Source organism: Onychomys torridus, chromosome 20 (assembly GCF_903995425.1).
Source record: "Onychomys torridus chromosome 20, mOncTor1.1, whole genome shotgun sequence".
In the NCBI taxonomy this organism is placed as follows: domain Eukaryota; kingdom Metazoa; phylum Chordata; class Mammalia; order Rodentia; family Cricetidae; genus Onychomys; species Onychomys torridus.
The window spans coordinates 29,043,173-29,056,673 of NC_050462.1; the positions used below are offsets into that span (position 1 = coordinate 29,043,173).

The window sequence follows — 13,501 nt, forward strand, 5'->3', positions numbered from 1 at the left end:
AATTAGTAAACTGTGTTCCAATTATTTTATACAGACTCAACTTATAAAAGGAATGTCTTTCCCCCTCATTTATTTTCCATATCCCATCCTTTTCACAACACTGCCCAGCTGAAGACACCAACTGTGGAATATGAGTTGAAGATATGATACAATTGTTTATGCTGTGGAATATTTGTTTAATGATGCAAAGATGTGTTGCATTCTTTTATGTTGCACTTGTTGAACTCTGTGAAGCTGTGTTACTTTGCCTGTCTAAAACACCTGATTGGTCTAATAAAGAGCTGAGTGGCAAATAGCTAGGCAGAAGAAAGGATACACAGCACTGGGAGGCAGAGAGAATAAGTAGAAGAAGAAAAAGAGAAGATTGAGGAGCAAAAGAGAGGAGGAGAGGAAGACTCCAGGAGCCAGCCACCCAGCTACACAGCAAGTCACAAAGAAAGAAGTAAAGAAAGATATAGAGAAATAGAGAAAGATAAAAGGCCAGAGGCAAAACATAAATGGGATAATTTAAATTAAGAAAAGCTGGCAAGAAACAAGACAAGCTAAGACCAGGCATTCATAAAAGAAAATAAGCCTTTGTGTGATTATTGGGAAGCTGGGTGGTGGGCCCCCAAAGAGCTAAGAGTAAAAAGAGGTAAACAACCAAATACAACCAATACTTCACTTACTAACTGTACTGCAAGAACATCTATTAAGTTACTTACTTTCGAACCATTCTATAAACAGGAGTTAGAAAACTGTTTTTAAAAGAAAATTTTTACCATTGCTCCTTTACTTCAAAGCTTTTAATAGATTCTAATTTTCATGAGAACAGAACATAGTTTGGCTCCTCAATAATACTCACTATCCATGTCCCTTAGGAATCTGGTCAGTATTTAGGTCTTCATAAAGGATCTACACATTTCACCTAGTCTCCTTATTGTTCTTGCATGAGATTCTTAAAGACACCTATCTCTGTTTGTGGCCCAAGGTCTTCTGGGAATATTCTTTCTTACATGACTTCAGATTTACTCATTGCGTCTTCCCTTAAATGCCGCTACAATGAAACATCCTTTCCTGCCTATGCAACCTGCCTTACATTCTCCTGTCTTCATTCTATTCATGATCATCTTAGAACTATTTGGATATGCATATTCAACTGCATGTTTGACCACATACAGTAACTTTTTTTCTGTTATCATTGGACAGAATGTTTAAAGGAGAAAACTATATCTATTTATTTTTCTACTATTATCTATATCCAGTACCTTGTACACAGCACAGTATATAGGAGATAATTAATATATGGGGGAATTCTAATTGTTCATTCAATATAACTATGTTCATTTACCCTTATTATTCTAAAATGTATTTACAGTTATCCATGATTTCACACACACACACACACACACACACACACACACACACACACACGATAATATATAAAACTGATCTATAGTTGATAGTTAAGGAAAAACTCCTATAGACTGATACTATATTTGGGTAAAGAAAAGAAAATTTCCATACTTTTAGTTTTCAACCTTTTGACATTTTTTTGCTATAGTTTTCAAATACAATCATACACACAAGTATGTGTATATTTGTATTCCTTTTATTTAAATGTATTGTAATCTAGTGGGTGAGTTACTCATTTTTATTTCCATATTTAAGACACAGTAGAATACCAAATTCAAGAATTTAAATAGATTTATAAATGAATACATACTCTTGCGGTAGGCTCACTTAACAGACTGGTAATAAATATAGCATAAAAATGGAAAGAACAGTGGGTTAACAGGTGCGATTTTGCCAGTTTGGCCTGTGTGGAAGAGTGTTACATCTATATTTATCTTAGGGCCAGATGTCAGTGTAGAGAAAATTACAGTTTCAAAGTTTCAAAGACAGTATTTCAACCTCATCAGCTAAGCAACCAGTGAAAGCTACATGGTTTATACAGCCAACTATTTTCACCACGCGCCATTGGCTGTTAATGAAATACAAACAACATGTTTGTAGTCAAAGAATTGAATGTTGTTTCAATATTTTAGAAATATAAATCATTCTATATTGTCAACGGTTCCATTTTTGATCATTCTAAAGGTATAACATTTAAATATTTGTAATGCTTCTAGATGATTTTAGACATAACTTATTACCCAGCCCACACTTGCAAGCAAAGAAATCCCTGTATTTGAATTCCATCAGATACATGGAGCTACCTGTTGCCTGTTGCCTGAGATAAAAGGAATCCTTCTAGAAAGTTTCACTTCAGTGACTTGTGTTGTATTAAGGAAAGGATTAAGCCTTCTTAAAGCCCTTCTGGACCTATTTACAACATGAAGATTTAGAACATAAGCTGCTTTATTATAGCTCTGAGATAAGCCTTAAATATGCAGTAATTTTCCTTGCAGCATATAAATCAACTTCCCCACACAGAAAGTTGCTGAATTCCTAACAGAAGTAGCTCAAGAAAATGATTCTGTCTTTCATAGTAAGTACAGCTCTTTATGTATTTTTTTTTGTAAAATTTAAATTCAACTATATAATTTTTGATTTTTTTTATTCCTTCCTGTAAACTTTGGCTAAGTCTCCTTGTGGTGGTTTGAATAGGAATGGCCCCCACAGAGTCATGTGTTTGAATGCTGGTCCATACAGAGTGGTACTATTAGGAAATGTAGCCTTGATAGAGTAGGTGTGACCTTGACTGAGGAAGTGTGTTACTGGGGGGCAGACTTTGAGATCTCATAAGCTCAAGTTAGGCCTAGAGGCTCAGGTCTCTTCCTGCTGCCTTTGGATCCAGATGCAGAAATCTTAGTTCCTTCTCCAGCACTACATCTGCCTGCCTGATGCCATGCTTCCCACAATGATGACAATGACCTAAAATTCTGAACTGGAAGTCAGCTCAAATTAAATGTTTTTCTTTGTAAGAGTTGCCATAGTCATGGTGTCTCTTCACAGCAATGGAAACCCTGACTAAGACACTACTGTACATGTACGGCATTACCACAGTCAAAATACAAATGAAAAGACTTTCCAGCATAATTTTAAAAAGACAGATTTAGTAGGTTTAGGGGAGGAGTGTAAGTATGAATATTATTTCCAGAAATAGATCACAGGATGCTTGGTCCAGTTCAGGGGGCTAGGAGGCCTGCTTTGTCTAAATTCTGCAGTTTTTCAAAATGTCTTAATTTTTAACAAATAAGGGAAAAATATTAGAAGTAAATGGGCTATAACAAGACATTCAGGACAGAGAACAATTTCAATATTGAATGCACAAAACAACACTAAAGCAAGAGGCAAAGCCAAGATCAGAGTCTGGAACATAATTACTAATCACTGAATATTTGTTGGGTGAGTTAAACTGGTAAAGAGAGATAGTGTCACATTTACATTACCAATCATAACAGGAGCAAACTTACAATTATGAAATAGCAACAAAAATATGGTTGGGGGGTCACCACAACATGAGGAACTATATTAAAGGGTCTCAGGTAGATTGTAGAAGGTTTTTCATGTGTGTGCTATTAGGGATTAGAATTAGGGCCCTGTATGATAAACAGTCACTCTATGACTGAGTTATATTCTCAGCACAAATATAGGAAGAAATTAAGAGATGTGGAGCCTATGTAGGAGTTCAGGGGGGAGATGATGGACGGTGATGGGGTCAGAGAAAAGTAAACTTTCAAGAGCTATTGAAGGCATGGAGTTATAAAACCCCCAGATATATTGAATCAGGAGGGTAGTGGTAATGATTTACATACATCATTTCTGGCTGTTAAAACAAAGGTGGTAAGATAAAGGATCCTGAAATACAGGAAACCTGAGTGGAAAGAAGACAGGTTGAAAATACTGATCTTCAGGAGCCGAAGATGAACCCAAAGACATCCTGGTGGGTTTCTTCTTTGGCATCAATAGGTTGAGCTTATTTTCAAGGCAGATCAGACAGTTCTTAGTAAAAGCAATAAATGTAGCTATAGAAATAAATGAATTCATAGAATTTTAGGTAGGATATATAAATCCATAAGGTTCAGAATCATAATGGAGGAATCTAGGATACCAATAATTAGAAATGGATACAGAAGATTGAATGAATATTTAACAAAGGGAATTTAGAAAAAGAAGAAACATCAAAATATCTTAGGAAATAATCCCAGCAATTGGCATATGGGACTGCACGCTATTGAATAGCTTCTGTACAACAAAGAAAACCATTAGGCAAAGTAAAGAGATAGCCTACAGAATTGTATTCCAACTATACATCTAACAAGAAACTAACATGTAGAATCTACACAAATCATGAAAAATTAAATATCAAGATTGAGAGATGGCTGAGCTGTTAAGATGACTGATTGCTCTTTCAGAGGACCCACGTTTGGTTTCTAGCACCCACATGGAAGCTAACAACCATTTGTAACTCCAGTCCCATAGGATCCAATGCCCTCTTCTGACTTCTGTGGACCTGAGGCAACATGAATTGCCCAGACATACTTTGAGGCAAAACACTCATAAATAAAGAATATCATAAAAATTTAAAATCTTAAATACCAAAAAAGAAGTTACCCAATCAATAGCTGGGCTAATGAATTGGATAGACAGTTCTCAAAGGAAAAAGTAAGAATAGCCAGCAAATATATGATAAAGTGTTCAACATCATTAGGCATCAGGGAATATAAATTAAGATGCTTTGAGATTCCTCTCCACTCTAGCTAGAATAACTATCTTCAAGGCCATCAAAAGCAAATGCTAGCAAGTGGGAGGGGAGGATAGAATTAGTAACCATAGTAACTGGTCCACAGTAACTGGTCCACAGTAACTGGTCCATAGCAACCACTACAGCGCCTATGGAAAGGAGCATGGAATTTTCTCACAGAACCTACTAGTAGAGCTATCATATGACCCAGCTCTACCACTGAAGGTATACACCTGAATGATTCTAAGTCATCATACCATAGAGACACTTGCACAGCCATGTTTATGTGGCACTATCCGGATAACCAAGATAAAGAGCTAGCCTAAATGTTCACCAAAAGGTAATGGATAAAGGCATTCTGATACATTTGGATAATGGAATTTTATCAAGCTGTCAAGAAAAACAAATTCGTTACATTGGTAGCAAAATGGACGGGAACTGGAAATCATTGTGCCAAGAGAAATAAGCCAAGACCAAAAGAGAAATCCACATATTTTTTTCTCATGCAAAGTGTAGACTTAAATTTATATGTGTATGTAGGACACTGGATTGGGGGTTTAGCTCAGTGGTAGAGCACTTGCCTAGCAAGTGCAAGGCCTTGGGTTCAATCCTCAGCTCAAAAAAAAAAAAAAAAAAAAAAGAAGAAAGTAATTGTGAGAGAGGGGAAAAGGGCCTACAGGAGGGTGTGGTTAAACAAGAAAGATTGATGGAATATATGGACCATGAGAGAAGAAAATGGAACAATTTTCAGGAAGGTAGGAGAAAAGAAAGAGGGGGCCAGGCGGTGGTGGTGCACGCCTTTAATCCCTGCACTCAGGAGGCAGAGCCAGGTGGATCTCTGTGAGTTCGAGGATAGCCTGGTCTACCAAGAAAGAGGGGAAGAAATGTGAGGGGAGTTAGAACAAAATACAATGGCATATGTATGAAATGTCATGATGATTAAAAATATGCCCCATAAAGAATAATGTATGATGGCATGAATATTAGCAAAAAAAATAAGCATTTCAAGTGTAAGGGTTTGGGCATCAGTAGTAGAATCTATTTTCCTGCCCAATACAAGAAATCTAAATATTTAATGAATTAAGTATTCTATATGTCACTATTGGTCCTGGACAGTATAGTTTTGGCTGAAGGGTGGGAACAGTGGGTGTCATTCAGCAGGTTGAAATGTCTTTAGTCATTGAAGATGCTGAAAGAATGCAAAATTATTTTCCAGAACTTATCTGAGAAAAGAGGTGATAAGGCATCTATTCAGGATTTAGGATAGGATTTTAAATTGAAGGAAGAATGAATGTGCACCTGCTGATAAAATCAGCACATAAATAAATAGAACATATATAAAGAAAGATATTAGGACTTGAAAAAATAAAATGAGCATTTCTTCCACGACTTTCCAAGGCATGGGGATGGGAGCAAAGAATCACACAGGTATGGTAATGATACACTATTATCTGTCTCTTGGTTACTTTAAAACTGGCTACAGGAACTGTACCTTCTCACTGACTACCCATAGGGCCTTGCTCCCAGTGTACATTGGATCTTGATTAGCACATTCATTGCTAGGCTTTATTCACTTGAAGTGAGATATATTAAGAAACTCTCAACCTATTAGCTTCAATGTACTAGTTCAAGTAGAGAAAAATGTATGTACAACTGGATATAAGTTTATAATTTAAAAATCATCTGCTAATGAAAGCTAATGCTCACCAAGGCTGGAATTATGAAGAAATTGACTTTACTTGCTATACAAGTTGGCACCATTGAGTAAGTGAAACTTTCCTGTAACTGATGCATAAAACCAATGCTTACTGTATGGGATGACACAGGACACCATTTTAAGTATACCTTTGGGAGGGTGGTCTGGGCCATTCAGCGCACCCTGAATGGCTGCCTGGGCAGCAGAGTTCTGGGCTTTCAGCATTTCAATGGTTTCCCGTAGTTCTATGAGTTCAGACTCCTGTGAAATGATCAGAATTTGAAAGTTTTAATGTCTAGAAAAAATAAAATGTTATTATTCATACTTCACTGTCAAATGTGTTTGATATTATGTAGCCTATACTCCTGAAGGAGTTGGATGCTTGGTTCATTTGTCAAATTGTATCTAATTTTTTTTTCCAAGACAGGGTTTCTCTGTGTAGTTTTGCACCTTTCCTGGAACTCACTTCATAGCTCAGGCTGGCCTCGAACTCACAAAGGTCTTCCTTCCTCTGCCTCCTGAGTGCTGGGATTAAAGGTGTGTGCCACCACCGCCCGGCAATCTGTAGCCATTTTTTACTTTTTTTTAAATTTTATTTTATTTTATTTTATTTTATTTTATTTTATTTTATTTTTTTAAGATGAGGATTGAACCCAGGGCCTTGCACTTGCTAGGCAAGCGCTCTACCACTGAGCAAAATCCCCAACCCCTAAATTTTTGTTAGCTTAAAGAAAGAATTTGATGCTGGGCGGTGGTAGCGCACACCTTTAATCCCAGCACTTGGGAGGCAGAGGCAGGCGGATCTCTGTGAGTTTGAGGCCAGCCTGGGCTACAAAGCAAGTTCCAGGAAAGGTGCAAAACTACACAGAGAAACCCTGTCTCGAAAAACAAAACAAAACAAAAAAGAATTTGAAGAATCCTGTCCTATAAAAGTAATCTTCAGTCCATAATCCTTTCAAAAGGGAGTTCATAGCTGATACCTTCAAAGCATTGCAAGATAAACTATCACTCATTTTAGCATCACCTATGGGAACATTAGATATTAGATCTCAATATTTCAACATTATACTATGTTGCCTTTGCTGTCCTTAGATTTTTGTCTGAAATGCTTTGTACCTCAGGAGCTGATTCTCTGTCTTCAAGTGTAAATCTAGGCACTCATTCCAAACTCAGTTCTTTGAACTGTCACCTTACTATGTTCGGATGGCATATCAAAGTCACTTTAGAATTCTGATATTTTTTCAATGCATCAGTGAATAGAAAATGAAACACAAAGTCCTTATATATTAAATTATAAATAATGGCAGTGTACTTTCTCAGTCTCTCCTAGAATAAAAGGGGAAAGCTAAGCAATTTTATTGCAGAAAATTGCCTCATATGGTGGAATGTCCAGTAACAATTCTAAGCTTAGGTAGACGCTGTCATCATTCATTTCTCACAAAGGAAACATATAACATTGTAGACAATTTGCAACCCAGTTCATCAAAATGACATGGTCTACCCAACTTCTATATTATATCCCTCGTCCAATTACTAGGAGCAATTTTACTAAAACTTAATGTTACCACTTGAAACCCCTGAGAGATAAAGTATTTACTGGAAATAGATTCACATAATTTAAAAATTAATTTTATAACCAGTGCTTAGGTGAGTGTTAAATTTTAATTAAAGTCAGACTTTCATCCTTGGATTTGGAATCAATGATGCCTATGCTACAGAGTTAAAAATCTTCTAAAATATTTGACTCTGGCTTTACAGGAAGAAATGGAAATGAGATCTTATGCAAATGTCTAATGATTGAGCTTAATTTTGAGCTATCTGAGTTATTTAAGTGTCAAAGTTTTAATCTCTTCCAGAGAAGTCTCTTCTATAAACTTTTTTTTTTTGCGACAGGATTCCACAATTCATGTTGGTAATTCTTCAGGGAGCTTTCTAAGCATAAATAGCTGTCCATAAGAAATTCTGCAAGATTTTAATTAAACTGATATCTAAATTCCATATGGATTGACAGAATCTGTTCAAACCTATAGTCTTTATTCTCTACATCTGCAGAAAGTTCCATTAATGAATCTATTCTTGTGCTGTAATTCAAACTATAACCATGACCTTTCTGAGAATTTCATATGATTTTTACCTTTTGCCAAATATTCTTTCCTTTACAGGCTAAAATGAAATACCCCTATGTTTGTGAACACTTTTCCTGTCAGGAAAATAAAATAAAAGAGGTCCCTTTTATACCATTCAATGTAATATCTTATTTCATTGCTGAGAGATCATTCTTTTCAACTGATTTATGATTCAGTAAATGCTGGAGTGATTTTATAAAAAGTTCAGTAGATATATTTCTTCTCTGAAGAATAAAACTTCAGCTTCACTACTCGCAACTGTAGTTTGTATAATAGGATGTATTTTCAACTAGGGAGTAAAGGTGCTATATAAAAACACCAAAACCTACACAGCCTATTATAAATAGGAAGTCTCAGCATGGTAGTAAGGAAGTTATGGTTTCCTTTCTTTCTTTGTTGGTGGCAGATTAGAAAAGAACATAAAGCACTTCACATAATTGACTAGGATATAGAAATTTTCCAATATTATTCTAGTCTTCATTGTTTTGTGTCATTAGAATTGGTTGTGTGTATTGATTTTCATGCTACATTTTTCCGAAGATTTCTGGAATGCATTGAAATTACGAAGTTGCCTTAAGAACATACATATATTCCCCTATCCATTTTTTTTTGCTTGCCTCTGAGTGAAAAGTTTGGATAAGGACTATGATTAGTAACGAATTCCAGAGATAGATGACTAAAAAAATCATAAGCTAATCTGAAATATCTTCAGATGGTCTCAGTTTGCTGTGGACAACAGAAAATAGTTAAGTCTAGAGAGTCACTGTTAAGCCTTTATGGAAATACTCTGAGAAATATTTATGTCATACAGATAACTGTTTAGTCTACTGTGAAATATAGGCATTCAGGCTTCCTCTCTGTAACACAAGAGAAAACAAGTATAACTAATTCCACAAGGATTCTTGAAAATTAATATATAGGATCTGATTTTGTTGTCTCTCTCCAATTTCTACAATAAATTCAAGACAACAATGCCCTGACTCCTGTAGACCATGCAAAAATATAATTTTATGTGTTTTTTAATTGTATTGTATAAAACCATTTTGATGAATTTCATATCTCTTTGGATAGTTGCCTTGTATCTTCCAGGCTAAACAAGTTATGAAGATCACACTTAAGATGCTTCAAAAATAAAATAATCAATCATTTCTTTGATGATAGCCTTTGATGTTCTTTCCAACCTAATTTCCTAGTTGTCCTTGACCTCTTTCAAAACTTCTTATTAATAAAGTTCCACTAAAAACCCTATAAACTTGACAACAAATCTTGTGAAACAACTGACCCTTCTAGGCAAGGCTGTTCAATTTTATACTAAATCCATCTTTACTTCCTAACAATGCCACTGAGTTAATCTCACAGTTTAGCTGTGGTTTTCTTGAAAAGACCAGCCTTCTATGTATTTGCCTTGAAATCTTGCTCTTTTATTTCTTACAGAAAGACCCTTCAATGTTTACTGTATCTAAACTTAGGTGAAAGGTCTTCACCATATCTTAATATTTTTTAAATTGAAGAGTCATATTCATCTTATGCTGTAAAACATTCAAAGATATATTGTCTGATTCTTGAGATATATTTTTATAAACATTTCTAGATGGAAAATGACTGAACATAGAATATGTAAAGACAAAGTAGATGAAATTTTTAGTTTTCTATGTTACATTCAAACATTTGGCATTAAATGTCCTCAATATCAAGTGTGTGTTCATCTATGCCATTCACAGAAGAAAGAATGGCCTTACAGTTAACATATGGGTCAATGAATAAAATCCACCATTCATTTTCAGAAGATAATTCTCTATCTTCGGTGACCTCCTACCAAGACTAATCTAGCACATTTTAGTACTCATGTTACAATTACCTGACTTTAGTTATCTATAAGGAACTAGTCTGGGCATCTCCTGAATTTTAAATTCTTAGAGTGTGTTACATTAGCAAATTCAAACAACATTTCACAGTTCTATTAAAATTTCACATGTCAAATTCTGTATTTGCAGAATTTTTGCCATCTTAATGATTTGTATCACAGCCTTTCTCAGTTGATACTTTGTGAGAAAATGAAGCCTCATACAGTGCCTTGGGTGATAACCCCCATCATTCTTTTGGCTACTTAAGCGTAGACAGTTTTGTCTTTGTGAAATACCATCTAGTATTCCCCCTGAATTAATCTTCTTCATCTACCCCAACCTGAGGAGCTAAGATGGCCTGGTTACCTTTGAAAATGTTCATGGCTTTTCAGAGCTCTATCTCTAATGGAATCGTAGTTATCTGCCTCCTGAGACATTCATACATATCTTTTCTGCTTTCTGGGCTCTAGGTATATAAAAATAGTATTTTGGCATAAACATCTGACAAAAGAATCAGAGTTGTTTGGCATCTGGAATCAAGAAAAATTATTAGGATACTATTCAAGGGAGTTATTTTGGTGAATAAACTGAAGTGATGTTTCCATGTACTTTCAACGGCATATGATGTTTGAAAGCATTCTGTGAAGCTAGTTTGTTCAGAGGTCTTTCATACTATGTGGACACTGATGTTTTGGTTTTTCGAGGCAAGGTTTCTCTGTGTAGCTTTGCTCCTTTCCTGGAACTCACTCTGTAGACCAGGTTGGCCTTGAACTCACAGAGATCTGTCTGCCTCTGCCTCCCTAGTGCTGGGATTAAAGGCGTGCACCACCACTGCCCACCCAGCTTACTTATATTGTTATCATCATCTGTTACATATCAGAATATAAATTCCAGGTAGGATATATACATTTGTAAGAACACAAATGTATGATGACTTTTAAAATCAATTTATATTATGTAACTACATGACCATTTTTTATGTATGAGTATTTTATATATAAAGAACAAAAACTTTAGAAAAATACTATCTATCACCTAATTTATTCTAATTTGTGAAAATTATACATATTCTTTCTGGAGATTTTAAATCCAGCATGTACCCATATCTATAGATGCAGATAGGAATAGACAAATAATACATCCACCTTTTTTAAAATCCCTATTATTTTCTTTCTTGCCCTATAGAAGTTAAATTTAGTGACAGACTAAGTGGGCAAATGAACCTTGGAACTCTAGACACAGATTAAAAGTGCAGCTCTATATTCGTGATGCTTTTTCTTGAGATTGTTGAATCACCAGAGAGCAATATACCCTTTTTATCTTAGTTCCCTGAAGGAATGCCTTTCCTGAAATATGATTAAATGTTATGCCCTCAGCTTTTAGAAAGATGTCTAAGTGAACAATGTTCTTTGTCTTCTGTTATTCCATGACCCCAATTTAAGAAACCTTGAGATACATTTATCCTTAAATCTGGGGCCAAGATGTTAGTCTGCTCAATCTAAATTACACTCTTCTGGTCAGACAATGAGAACAAAACCCACCAAGAAATCTCCCTTTGTTCCTCAGCTTCCTTGAAAGCTGGTTCAGTTTAGGGCTTTGTGGCTGGGCCATGTGGTTTAGATACCTTGTTGTAGGCATTCATCTGCTGGTTTGAATCAGTTTCTGTTACTGAATTGTGCTATAGTGTAATAGATTTCTTCAAAAGAAAATGTGAATTCACAAATTTGAGGTGCATAAAGAGTTTTTAAGATTCATATCTCTATAGTTCTGAACTGAAGATGAATGTTTAGTTAAAAGTAGTAAAGGCAATTTCACACATGATACTTCTGGACAATTTCAATAATTTTGGTGATGTTATTTTAAATATACTTTGTATATAATGACAAAAGTTCTTATTTTAAAGAGTTATATTTCAAATATTTATAGATTATCCCCAGATATTATAAGGTAACTTATTTGCATATTTTACATAATTCTATTATAAAATTTACTTGCACACATATAGAAAAGTTGAAGGAGATATGAACGGATCATCAATAGTCACTATGCAATTTGCTTTCTTCAAGATATCACAATGAATGCTAACCATCATTTCCAGAAATATAACCAACATAAGCCAGATATGAATTAGTTTATGTTCCTTCTTATTTTTAGTTTGCATATATATTTGTGCATGGTGTGCATGTCTATGCATGTATGTGTATGTATGCATGTACATGCATGGATGGAGTTTAAAGTTGTTCTTTACCTTATGAATTCCAGGTCCCTTAATGAACCTGGATCTAGTCTGTCAAGCCAGCTAGTTACTAGAATTGCCTGTTTCTGCCCAACCTATAGTAGTAGAATTATAAGTAGATCCTCATACCCATTCGTCTTTTACATACAGTTCTGGGGCATCCTTACTATAGATCTCATACTTTCCTGGCAAAGGATTTACCCAATAATATACCCAGTCTCTTCAGGGTTTTTATAAGGAAAAAAGAGAAATGTGCAGGAAGTTAGTATTTCTGGATTGCCCCAATGTGTGTGATACAATCATAACATTTTGCTTATTTTTCATGTTGATCTTAGAAGGTGCTTATTTGCTATTATTGTGACCTTCAGAGGTATGGATGGTTAAAAGGAACATTCCAACAGTTAAACCAGTGGATGTGAGGCTAAACTCGCGCAAGATTAGAGAATTCTTTCTTGTTTTGTTTTTAAAAGACCAGATTTCTCAGTGTAACAGCTCTGGCTGTTCTGGCACTTGCTCTGTAGATCAGGGTGGCCTCGAACTCACAGAGATCCACCTGCCTCTGCTTCCCGAGTGCTGAGATGAAAAGTGTGTGCCACCACCTCCTTCCAAAGATTAGGTAATTCTTAAAGAGACACAGCCAGAATTCATGGTCAAGGTTTCCAGTTTCCATGTCATTAGCTATTTTGTCCTGCTTGGCTAGTTAAAGGGATTTATAATCCTGTTGGCTGGGTTCTTATGCTACATAGTGAAGGAGCCAATTCACACCAAAGAAGGAAAAGATGAAGGAGGGAAGGAAGGAAAGGGTGAATGAGAGGAGAGAAAGAAATGATGCAGGGAAGTAAGGGTATGGAAGGGGAGAGAAGAGGTAATTTTAAGAACTCAGAGGGGTCTGTTAGAAACCTTCTACAAAGTTTTTATGAAATTGAACAA

At 35.5% G+C, this 13,501-nt stretch overlaps 1 protein-coding gene across 1 annotated transcript in view; it reads right to left on the reverse strand.

Moving 5' to 3' along the window:
* Nav3 (neuron navigator 3) overlaps positions 1 to 13,501 on the reverse strand; it is a 762,474-nt gene that overhangs the window by 39,960 nt on the left and 709,013 nt on the right. The window contains exon 25 of the mRNA XM_036169458.1: positions 6,515 to 6,626. Within this exon, the coding sequence (XP_036025351.1) occupies positions 6,515 to 6,626 (112 nt within the window). The remainder of the gene's footprint in view (positions 1 to 6,514; positions 6,627 to 13,501) is intronic.